Consider the following 12,868-nt stretch of genomic DNA (forward strand, 5'->3'; position numbering starts at 1 on the left):
GCTCACTGAGAACTTCTCAACGTTGACCTGTGGGCTGTTGACCTGTGGGCTCTGTTGACCTGTGGGCTCTGTTGACCTGTGGGCTCTGTTGACCTGTGGGCTGTTGACCTGTGGGCTCTGTTGACCTGTGAGCTCTGTTGACCTGTGAGCTCGGTTGACCTGTGGGCTCTGTTGACCTGTGGGCTGTTGACCTGTGGGCTCTGTTGACCTGTGAGCTCGGTTGACCTGTGGGCTCTGTTGACCTGTGGGCTGTTTACCTGTGGGCTCGGTTGACCTGTGGGCTCTGTTGACCTGTGGGCTGTTGACCTGTGGGCTCTGTTGACCTGTGAGCTCGGTTGACCTGTGGGCTCTGTTGACCTGTGAGCTCTGTTGACCTGTGAGCTCGGTTGACCTGTGGGCTCTGTTGACCTGTGAGCTCGGTTGACCTGTGGGCTCTGTTGACCTGTGGGCTCTGTTGACCTGTGAGCTCGGTTGACCTGTGGGCTCTGTTGACCTGTGAGCTCGGTTGACCTGTGGGCTCTGTTGACCTGTGGGCTCTGTTGACCTGTGAGCTCTGTTGACCTGTGAGCTCGGTTGACCTGTGGGCTCTGTTGACCTGTGGGCTGTTTACCTGTGGGCTGTTGACCTGTGGGCTCTGTTGACCTGTGAGCTCGGTTGACCTGTGGGCTCTGTTGACCTGTGAACTCGGTTGACCTGTGGGCTATGTTGACCTGTGGGCTATGTTGACCTGTGGGCTCTGTTGACCTGTGAGCTCGGTTGACCGCTAGGTTAGCTGCCATGTGGTGGGGCTCGTTGACTGGTGGGATATTTACTGAAAATATAAAACATAGCTCGTCTTAAAATGTAATTTATGTTATTTTCAGAGTTGCTCGTTCGTTTCTCAGAGCGCTTGTCCTGGTGAGGGTCTCTGCGGCAGCAGCAGCAGCAGCGTGTTGAGTTGTGGCGGTCCACACCTCTCTCTCCCTGGCGACAGACTCCAGCACTACTACATCATACACTACTACACTATATACTACATTACTATACACTACTACACTATACACTACTATACACTACTATACACTACTACACTATACACTACATCATACACTACATTACTATACACTACTACACCATACACTACACCATACACTACATTACTATACACTACTACACCATACACTACATCATACACTACATTACTATACACTACATCAGCGTGTTGAGTTGTGGCGGTCCACACCTCGCTCTCCGTGGCGACAGACTCCAGCACTACTACACTATACACTACACTATATACTACATTACTATAGACTACATCATACACTACACTACTATACACTACTACACTATACACTAGTATACACTACTATACACTACTACACTATACACTACACCATATACTACATTACTATACACTACTACACTATACACTACTACACTATACACTACTATACACTACTACACCATACACTACATCATACACTACATTAATTTACACTATTACACTATACACTACATCATACACTACATTACTATACCCTACTACACCATGCACTACATCATACACTACATTACTATACACTACTACACCATACACTACATCATACACTACATTATTATACACTACTACACCATGCACTACATCATACACTACATTACTATACACTACTACACCATACACTACATCATACACTATACACCACTATATACTACATCATACACTATACACTACACTATATACTACATTACTATACACTACAGCAGCGTGTTGAGTTGTGGCGGTCCGCACCTCCCTCTCCCTGGCAACAGACTCCAGCACTACTACACTATACACTACATCATACACTACTACACACTACATCATACACTATACACTACACTATATACTACACTATCCACTACATTACTATACACTACTACACTATATACTACACTATACACTACATTACTATACACGACTGCACTAAACACCACTATGCACCATACACTACACTATACACTACTATGCACACTACACTACTATACACACTACACTACTATACACTACACTACACTATACACTACTATACACTACACTACTATACACTACTATACACACTACACTATACACTACTATACACTAGACTACTATACACACTACACTATACACTACACTATACACTACTATACACTACTATACTCTATACACTACACTACTATACACCACTAAAATACACTACACTATACACTACTATACACACTACACTACTATACACACTACACTACTATACACACTACACTACTATACACTACACTACTATACACACTACACTATACACTACTATACACTACACTACTATACACTACACTACTATACACACTACACTATACACTACTATACACTAGACTACTATACACACTAAACTATACACTACTATACGCTATACACTACTATACTCTATACACTACACTACTATACACCACTACTATACACTACACTATACACTACTATACACACTACACTACTATACACACTACACTACTATACACACTACACTATACACTACACTATACACTACTATACACTACACTATACACTACACTATTATACACAGACTCTAGCTCTTCCTGGGGAATTCCCAGGCCAGCCGAGCGACAGTTTCCTCCAGCAGCGTGCCCTGGGCCCGGCCCCGGGGGGGGTCTCTTCACCACCCATGTCTATACATTTGGTCTCCCCCGCCACGGCGGTGGGCCAGAACGCGCCACTAAAACCACGAACGCGCCCCCCCCTCCCCCCCCTCCCCCCCCCTCGCGTGCGCCTCTCTGCCCCCGTCCCTCCAAGGTCTCTCCGTGAGCGTCTCCACCTTCAGCCTGGTGGCCATCTCCATCGAGCGCTACGGCGCGATCTGCAACCCGCTGGCGTCGCGCGTGTGGCAGACGCGGTCCCACGCGCAGCGCGTGATCGCCGTCACTTGGAGCCTCTCCATGCTGCTCATGATCCCATACGCGGCGTTCTACGACCTGCTCGTCTTCACCAAGCGTGACGGCACCACGGGCCAGATGTGCCGGATGGCGTTGACCAACGTGGCGCTGCAGCAGGCCTGGTTCGCGAGCCGCGCAGCACACCCGGGTTGAGCTCGAGGGGGTGGAACGGGGAATTGTGTGGAATTGTTTGGAGGAAGTGGAGTAAGTTAACAGGGGCTGATCCAACACGGCTTGATGCAGCTTGAGTTCGTGGGTAGAAGCTGTCGCGGGTTTAGCAGTCCGCTTGTCCTGGTGAGGGTCACGGAGGCAGCGCGTTGAGTATTGGGAGTTTCAGACCTCCGTTTCCCTGGTGATGGACTTTAGCACTACTACACCATACACTACACTACTATACACTATACACTACACTATACACTACACTATACACTACTACACTATACACTACACTACTATACACTATATACTACACTATACACTACACTATACACTACTACACTATACAGTACACTACTATACACTATATACTACACTATACACTACACTATACACTACTACACTATACACTACTATACACTACACTATACATTCCACTGCTATACACAGATTCTAGCTCTTCCTGGGCAATTCCCAGGCATCCCCAGGCCAGCCGAGCGACGCAGTCACACCACCAGCACCACCACTGCCAGCAGCAGCAGCAGCGTGTCCTGGGCCGGCAGAGTTCCAGGGGGAGACTACCGGGGGGGGGGGGGGGCATCCTTACTCCTCTTGATCCGGAATTGTAGCGACAAATGGGTTGAATTGCGTCAAAACAATTCCACCAAATTCGTCCTCCGCGCCGTGCAGATCGGGCGGTGGGCTCCCCTCTCAGCACCTCAAGCCGAGGGGGTTGCTGGTGGGAGCCTGGGGCCGCGTGCTGAATCGACCAATTACACTTCGTCTCGCACAACGTCACAAAGGCATCCGCCCTGGGAATACACCGGTGGCCGGGCGTGGTGCTGACCACACCACAACCCCCTCATACACCATGTCAGTCTAATAGGCGCTCGCTAACACCATATCTGCGTGTGCATGTGTGTGTAGCGTTTAGCACACTGCGCTATGAACCCGGCGTGCCGAGTTCGATTCCCGCTCACGGCCAACGCCAGTGACGATTATCTGAACCGGCCCTGGGCCTCCCCTAGGTCGACTCAGCCTCAATTGAGTACCTGGTGCGATGTGTAAAACATCGCCACTGGGGAGACAAAGGTGGCCGGGCGTTGTTGTTGGCCTTCATAGGTACCACTCGCTAACAGCACTTGGCCCAACAGTCGTTGTGTTGTGTGTCCATGTGTAACGCAGGCAGTTGTTTCTACTGGTGGCGCTATTCCTGCTGCCCGGCCTCATCATGATGGTGGCCTATGGACTCATCTCCTGGGAGCTGTACAAGGGCATCAAGTTCGAGAGTCGGCAGAGGAGAGAGACCGAGGGTGTGAAGCCCACTTGAACTTCCAAGTTCGCAATTTTCCCGCAAACATTGAGCCATGGCAAAATCAACAATCGAAATTTCACTCCTTACCGAAACGTCGCTCGGTGACGCCACTACTCATTGGTAACGGCGTCGCCATGCCACATCGATATGAAAAATAAATTCTAACTCATAATGCGCATTCCATCTTACGCTAATGTAGCCAATGAAGTTATTAGTGAATGTAATATAGTAGAACCGCTCTTGGCGACGTTGATTGGTTCCACGAACCGGTCGTTAAGTGAATTGCTCGTTAAGCGAGTATAGATAACCACGTGTTAGAGGCTGAATTTGTTCCGATAGCATCGGAAGTTACCCTTCTTTACCCAAAATCTACTTTATAACATTTAAACAATGGATATTAATACGTAAAGATACTAACAACATTATAAGACATAATATGAAAATAAACACGGTTAATCAATGCATTCATATTTACTGTACCTACAACAGCCCATCGTTAACAGTGGAATGGTCAGTAAGTGAACACATTGGGCTCTATGGAGGCACTACACTACGAAACATTGCACTCATACACTATACTAACCATACACTACACTATACACTACACTACTATACACTACACTACTATACACTACACTACTATACACTGCACTCATACACTGCACTCATACACTACATTACTGTACACTACACTACTATACACTGCACTACTGTACACTACACTACTATACATAACACCATACACGACACTACTATACACTACACTATACACTGCATTACTGTACACTACACTACTATACACTACACTATACACTACATTACTGTACACTACACTACTATACACTACACTATACACTACACTACTTTACACTACACTATACACTACATTACTGTAAACTACACTACTATACACTACACTATAAACTACACATTGGGCTCTGTGGAGGCCGTCGTTAAGCGGTTAGTTGTTCAGAGGGGTGGTCGTTAAGAGGGTTTCTACAATGGCAGCAGCAATATGTTCAGCACCTACAGATGCCAATGTCGAGGTCTGCTGCTGCTGGCCAGGACGAGAGGGCTTCAGGAGAGAGTTTCTGGAGTTTTGCTTTTCCTCCTCCGCTGAAGGATCGCAGATTACAGTTGTTTACTCTACGGTCCATACAATAAAAAAATATATGAAGATACTCCTCTACTTATGCATGAGTTAGGTTCAAGAGGTCTGTTCGTAAGTCGATGTGGTCGTAAGTCCAACTTTACTCCCGTCGGTTCCAAATACGTGGTACGTAATGTCCACTACACACAGGGAATTTAAAAGTAATATAATTTCCCGTAGATGTAGATGCCACTCTTCTTCAGATGTAGATGCCACCACTACCATCTATTGCCTGGCGGTTGAACTTACGACTCGCTTCGAACAGGGAACTGGACATACGGACAGGTTTGTTCGTGTCTCTGAAAGTTCGTAAGTCGTTTTTCGTAGGTAGAGAAGTCCCTGTAGATTGAGTTTGTCCATATACTTACCATTACTCGTCGACTATTCTACCATTGCATATGACAATATTTTCACGAGGTAAATGGAAATGTTGAGGTCTGTTCGCCACGAGAGGGCTTCGGGAGAGAGTTCGTGTCGTTTTGCCTTTTTCGGACTTTAAAACGCGTCCACGGGTGTCCGTAAACTCTTGTCGATTGAAGATGCTGCTGCAAACTCATTTCACTTTGTGTTACCCCCCTGCCGCCCCAACAACTACTCGTTAAAAGGGAAAACCCCAATGGGCTCTCAGATTCTCTGGGATAAAAGACCAGCATTTACATTTGAATCCCTGGTCTGACTTTCGGTGCAGAAATAAAGCAAGGCGCAAGGTACGCTTCTGGTTCTGACGGCTACAGCGATGGAGGCGATGATGGTGATGGGGATGGTGATGGATGCTACGTTTCCCCAAGTCGCTCCGCCATCGAGATGGGCAATCTGCAGCAGCAGCAGCAGACATCCCTGGCACATCGCAACCCGTCTCTGGTAAGCTTGGACCTTATTCACAAACGTTTGTGTTTCTTAACCTTCCTGCATGAATGCAACATGTTTTGGCACATGGTCATCAATGTATAGCATGTCATTGATATGTGTGTGTCGCGATCATCTGTGTTTATTTGGCAGTGGAACAGGACAATGAAATGTCCGATCTTGATTGATCATTCGATAAGAACTCAACCGTGAAGAGCGATAGGATGCAAGTTGATAGTGACGATGAGAGTAAAGTTTCGGAGCCGTGCTTAATAATGGTTTTTTTTTTTTGCGCGTGTTTGTGTGGGGTACAGAATAAATCCACGAGACGGAGCGGCGAGAACGCGGATTGCGGCTCCAAGCCCATCGACCGCGCTCGCAGCACTGCCTCGGAAGCCAACCTCCTGGCCAAGAAGCGCGTCATCCGTATGCTCATCACCATCGTGGTGATGTTTTTCATCTGTTGGACGCCGGTGTTCAGCGCAAACGCTTGGCGAGCCTTCGACAAATGCAGGGCGAGCCAGGTCCTCTCCGGCGCTCCGATTTCCTTCATACACCTCATGTCTTACGCCTCCGCGTGCCTAAACCCCATCATTTACTGCTTCATGAACAAGCGCTTTAGGCAGGCGTGCACCGCCACGATCTCGCGCTGCTGCGCCTCCGTCTGCTGCTCGCCGAAGGGCGCCGCCAAAGGCGCTCGCTGCACTCACGGGGGCACGCCCTCGGGTAAGTGGCCGGATTTGAGGGAACCTCGGGGGATCGTGGCGCGAGGGCGGACGTGGGTTTGGGACCTGCGGTCTTGGGGAACTCGGGGCGGCGGCGTTCGACTGGAGGCTAGCGGGGAGGAGGACGGGACTGGGACGAGCGCGTCCATGTCCCGCTACACGTACACGACTGTGAGCACCGTGGGCTAAATCGGAGGAGCGGTGGCGTTACGAATGGCGTTTGTGCGCGCGTCATAGAGTCGTGCGGTGCGTGGTGTGGACTGCCTATTCGCATGGGCTGCTTTAAGTGATGTGCATATTTGTGTCGCCGTTCACTCGCATGTGTACGTGAGGTGTCCCGTGCGTATTTTTATCCGTGGGTTGTGTAACACGCGTTCTGCCGTTGTCGACGTGCACAGACTCGTTGCTGTTGGGGTTTTGTGTTAGACATCCACTCTTGTCAGCAGTATCCTAGGGCTGTGGGTCACGTGGAAGAGACCAAATATTGCCGGGGACGCTAACGGCGGTCACCGTACGGGCGATACCGGTCCTGACATAGGATTTAGGAATTTCCCAGCGCTCGCCATCTGCTTCAGAGCCAGCGATGGATATGGCCACTGACGCACGCTCATCGGAGTAACCCCGTCGTCTGATCGTGCCAAGTCGCGTGCTCGTGCAGAGACGCATTCGTGCAGGTCTGAACATTTGTCACCCCGCGCTCCTCCGAGACCCACTTCCATCACAAATGCGCCGCACTGATCACACGGGGAACGCTCTTTGGGAATAATGACGCTCAAGTCTGTCGTAAAAGCTGGCTCAGACTCGAAAGATGGGTTTCCGAACATCTGCCGGTAACTTTGGGTTAGGACTTGGACCTTGTACCAGAGTACGATTGAAGTGTATGCTTGCGCTCCACATATCGTGCCGTAGAACGCTGCTTCAAATAATGTAATCAACAACCATCACAGATAAGTAAACTCGCACGTACATTGAAGCCTGTTCGTTATACTGTATATCGAGTGTCAAGGAATAGAATCGGCCTCGCTTTCAGCTCCAGTTAAACTTATGCTGTTCACACAGAGCAGGTGAGCTGCATGTATGGCCTGGTTCACCAAAGTATGCGGTGTGTTCTGGCTTCATTGGGGGTGCTTTAATCACGCGGGCTCTGTATCCCTGTATATGTTGGTCACAACCAAAAGCCGATGACACACGGAACTCGCGTCGTTTGTGTAAACCCAGGAGCGTGAGGTCAGAGGCATGTATCAAAAGCCAACTTTGGCACATTCATACGTATAAAAAAAGTGTAACCTTGCATTTAATAAAATGTACAAGATTAAATTTCAAGTGAACGAGTCGATTTACTTCCAACAGAACAAAAACGCGTTTCTATCCACGTGCTTAATAGCGTCCCACCACTCCACCTCGCATATAACCATCACTTCCCTTCCTGCAGGTCGACACCTGCCATCCATCATCACAACACGCGAAGGGTATTGCATTGCACGTACAAACACTTTCAGCCTTAGCCAGACCACCAGCTCAAAAATAACTGAATGTGCGGCAATTTTGTCATTTAGCGCCAGCAACTCAAGAGTTGAGAAAATGTGACTCAGCCGAGCAGGCAGCAGTGAAACGAGGTCGCTGTAGACTGGTTTCATTCTCACTCGGACTCATCAGTGCAGCACCGTTATCCGTTTTTACTGCAGCCATAATGCCTCTGGGAGCCCCCTATGGACAGGATTGTAACCTTATTGGTGTTGCCTAAAGACAATGACAGGAATAACAACAGAAATAACAGTAATTAAAATATGAACCGGTTTTGACATTCAGTGTATCATCAGCAGTAAGCCGTTCGGTCACTCGGTATCTGCTGTTTTTACCACTGGATGCAATGCACGTGCGGAGAGGCACGTGGGACGTCGTCAGACTATTTTGCAAGGGGTGACCCGAGCCCTTCTTCAAGACACTTTAAGCACACTGAATTATTTAAACATTTTTACGCTGAGAAAATATGTCTAGAGTACATTTGTACAACAGTTTAATGAGAATTGGACTTCGCAATTAAATGCGCGTATATAAATGCGATGTAATAATGTCCGCAAAAGGACACTGACTGCGCTCAACAAAAATTGCGTGCAAACTGCGGAACAAAACTCCGTCTCATGAAATACACAAAGAAGAGTCAAGAATCGTCGCGTGTGCTCGGGTTGAGCCGCGCGTTTGTTCAGCACGATGCCCGACGTTTTGCTCCACGTTGCTGGGAGCTTCTTCAGGACACGGAGCTCCCGAGGAAGTTGTGGTCTCTCCTATTGCTGCTGCTGCTGCGTGTGTGTGTGAGAGAGAATGTGCAAACAGGAATCCGTGACGTGATGCACAAGTGGTGTGTATGTGTGTGATGTCACTGCACTGTCCTGATGTATATTCTGTGCCACTTCACGTTCACTGTCACCACATCTCCCTCCTCCGTAGACTTCCCATCTCCCCCTAAATGTCCCTCTCCTTCCTCTGTATGTATGTTGAGCTTATTTCGCACCGTACGTAGCCAACCGTGCTAATCGAAGGTGCGGGGGAAGGACAGGAAACTAAACACAACAAGCAGTTATAAAGAAATGAGTTTGTCAATCTAGATTATTTTAAAGTGCATAGCTCCAACGGCTTCCTAATATCGGAAGGAAGAGCGCTCCAGACGCCGCAGAAGCAGCGCATCTGAATGCGCCGCGCGATGCGGTGACCACCGCCTTTGTTCGCTGCTGCGAGGATGACCACCGCAGTTCCCGTGGTGGTTCATGTTCCTTGACGAGATCGGCAAGGTGTTGTGGTCATTTGTGGCAAGCGCTTTGTGTGGGATGAGTGCGACCAGTGTCATCTGCATAGGCCTTCTCATCTGTGTGGGTATCCGGGTGAGGCTGTGCGTCTTTGTGGGAGTCTGAGTGCTTGTATGGGTATCGATTTGAGTCTGTGGGTCTGTGTGTGTCTATGGGTATGTGCAAGTCAATGATGCTATGTAGACCGTATGTCTATGGCAGTGGTTCCGTGCGTTTGTCTGTGGATCTGTGTGAAAGTCAGTGCTTGTGTGTGTGTGTCTATGGATCTGTGTATAAGTTAGTAGTTGTGTGTATGTCTATGTATCTGTGTGTTTAGTCAATGGTCAGTCGACCCGTGGCACTTGGGTCTGCCCCGTGACCTCCTGCCCGCGGGCGTTCGACACTTGACGTGGCCTCAAGGTGCACATGGCCTGGCACAAGCGTCGTGGTGACGTCACCGCGACTTAGTGGCGAATGGCTGTTGTTGTTAGTCATTGGTTGTGTGTGTTTGTCTATGGATATGTAAGTCAGTGGTTATGTGTTTGTCTATGCATCTGTGTGTAAGTCAATGGTTGTGTGTATGTATGGCTATAGATATGTAAGTCAGTGGTTATGTGTTTGTCTATGGATCTGTGTGTAAGTCAGTGGTCGTGTGTGTTTGTCTGTGGAACTGTAAGTCAATGGTTGCGTGTGTTTGTCTATGGATCTGTAAGTCTATGGGTCTGTGTGTAAGTCTACACTGCATTGATTCACATCAACAATAACAACAACCGCCATTCGCCACTAAGTGGCGGTGACGTCACCACGACGCTTGTGCCAGGCTATTTGCACCTTGAGGCCACGTGAAGTGTCCAACGCCCGCGGACAGGAGGTCACGGGGCAGACCCAAGTGCCACGGGTCGACTGACTAAGATGACTGAGATGACTGGCTGGTGCACCACCTGTGCCCCCTACTGTGCCAACCTGCTGTGCTTTAGCCACCCGGCGCTCTGCTCGTTGTGAGCGTCGCTCCTCCGCCCTCCGTTGTTGTTGGAGGGCGACTACCTCTAACTACCCAGCAGCGTCCTTCACGAGCCTCCTCCACAGAGGCCGATCTTGACACCGCTGGTACCAGTCATCGGCAAGTCCACTCAGCTCCACGTCCTCCTGTACCACATCACTCCATCTCTTCTCTAGCCCGTGCCACGCCCATTTAGCCACCTCGATCCGGTCGAACAAAAGCTGTTTCGGCATGCGGTGGCTGGGCATGCGGGCTACATGACCCAGCCAACGTAGCCTTGCCTGCCGAAGGAGCTCACCGATGGGACCTTGCCCAGATCTTTCAAGAATTTGTGAGCTCCTCACACAATCCAGCCTGGTAAACCCAGGATGGATCATAGGCAGGCTAGCCTAAATGTTTCTAACCGGCGAAGATGTTCCATTAGGGGGGGGGTCCACATTTCGCAAGCGTAGAGAAGGGATGGAATGACCGTGGCCGAGAAGACCTGAAGCTTAGTGCGGAGCGACAGACCAGGTAGCTTCCACACAGCGTTACGCAACCGATGAAAAGATATTGCCGCTCGACTGATTCGGAGTGAGACCTCTGCTGTTAAACTGGAGCTGGTCATAAGCACACTGCCCAGGTATGGGAAACTCTCCACTCTTTCCACAACTGCCCCATCACCGATTGGGAGTTGTGGGGGTGGAGTGTCCGATGGTACAAAATACCCAGGCAGGTGCTTAGTTTTGGTGGGGCTGATGGTAAGGCCCCATCTCTTCGTGGCACGCTCCAGTCTCAGCAGCAGGGTCTCCAACTCCTCCTCCGAATGAGCAGCTATTACCAAATCATCGGCATACATAACGTGGTTGAGTAATAGGGAGCCATCCCTTGACCGCACCCAGGCATCGATCAGCCTCCCATTATATCTGTACCATATGGAGATTCCCCCGGTACAGCTATTGAAGGCTCCACGAACTACGTGGTCAAATTAGATGTTAAATGATTCACACCACACACATAGGCACACGTATTGTACACAGTGGCGGAGGAGTCGTGGCCCAGTGGTTAGCGCACTGCACTCTGAACCCGGCGATCTGAAAGACATTTTTCCCGGCCACGGCGAGCACGCGTGGTGAGTCACGTGTGGTGAGTCACGTGTGAACCGGCAATTGCATCTCTCGACCGAGACAGCAAGCGGGAAGCATCTATCCAGCAGTGGATTGACAGAGCTGCTCGTGTGCACGCAATTTGTATAACATTGAACCCTACAGGAGTTTTTAGTCTGGCTCTGGGGAGCCTGAGCGATTGACACTGAACCATGTGGGAGTCGCAGTACTAAAGCGCCTGTACAGTGCTGTATGTGCATGGTTACGTTCTGCCCTCTGGTGGAACAGGTCCCTGCAGGGTGGGCTGGTAGGAACATTGGAATTTTGTCAAGTCTCTGCGCTGTCTATTGCTGATTTTACACCCAACAGCACGAGATTTCACTTCGTTAAAGTATTGAAAGGGGACGGACGGACACATTAATCTATTGCAGGCTGGTACACTCAGTTTACAACTTCGTTCCTACCAGTAAAATGCGTCTCCTCGACAGCGTGTAGGAGTTTCCAAGCGTGTGAGTCCGTGTTAAGGATGTAGGTCCCTGTGTGAGTCTGTGGGTCCCTGTGTGGGACTGTGGGTCCCAGTGTGAGACTGTGGGTCCCAGTGTAAGTCTGTGGGTCCCTGTGTGAGACTGTGGGTCCCAGTGTGAGTCTGTGGGTCCCTGTGTGACACTGTGGATCCCTGTGTGAGACTGGTCCCAGTGTGACACTGTGGGTCTCTATGTGAGAATGTGGGTCCCTGTGTGAGAATGTGGGTCCCTGTGTGGGACTGTGGGTCCCTGTGTGGGACTGTGGGTCCCTGTGTGGGACTGTGGGTCCCTGTGTGAGAATGTGGGTCCCTGTGTGAGACTGTGGGTCCCTGTGTGAGACT

The 12,868-nt window shown here is 49.5% G+C and overlaps 1 protein-coding gene across 3 annotated transcripts in view; it reads left to right on the plus strand.

Annotated features, from left to right (window-relative positions):
• The window catches only part of CCKAR (cholecystokinin A receptor), a 33,342-nt gene extending 24,890 nt beyond the window's left edge, over window positions 1–8,452 (plus strand). For all 3 annotated transcript variants that reach the window (XM_032972261.2, XM_032972263.2, XM_032972262.2), the window contains exons 4-7: window positions 2,804–3,065; window positions 4,285–4,412; window positions 6,253–6,425; window positions 6,725–8,452. In XM_032972261.2, coding sequence (XP_032828152.1) covers window positions 2,804–3,065; window positions 4,285–4,412; window positions 6,253–6,425; window positions 6,725–7,324 — 1,163 coding nt within the window. In that variant the 3' untranslated portion in view covers window positions 7,325–8,452. The remainder of the gene's footprint in view (window positions 1–2,803; window positions 3,066–4,284; window positions 4,413–6,252; window positions 6,426–6,724) is intronic.
• Window positions 8,453–12,868: the final 4,416 nt, after the last annotated feature.

The sequence above is a fragment of the Petromyzon marinus genome, chromosome 48 (assembly GCF_048934315.1).
Source record: "Petromyzon marinus isolate PM22_M1 ecotype Great Lakes invasive population chromosome 48, UKy_Petmar_22M1.pri1.0, whole genome shotgun sequence".
Lineage (NCBI taxonomy): Eukaryota > Metazoa > Chordata > Hyperoartia > Petromyzontiformes > Petromyzontidae > Petromyzon > Petromyzon marinus.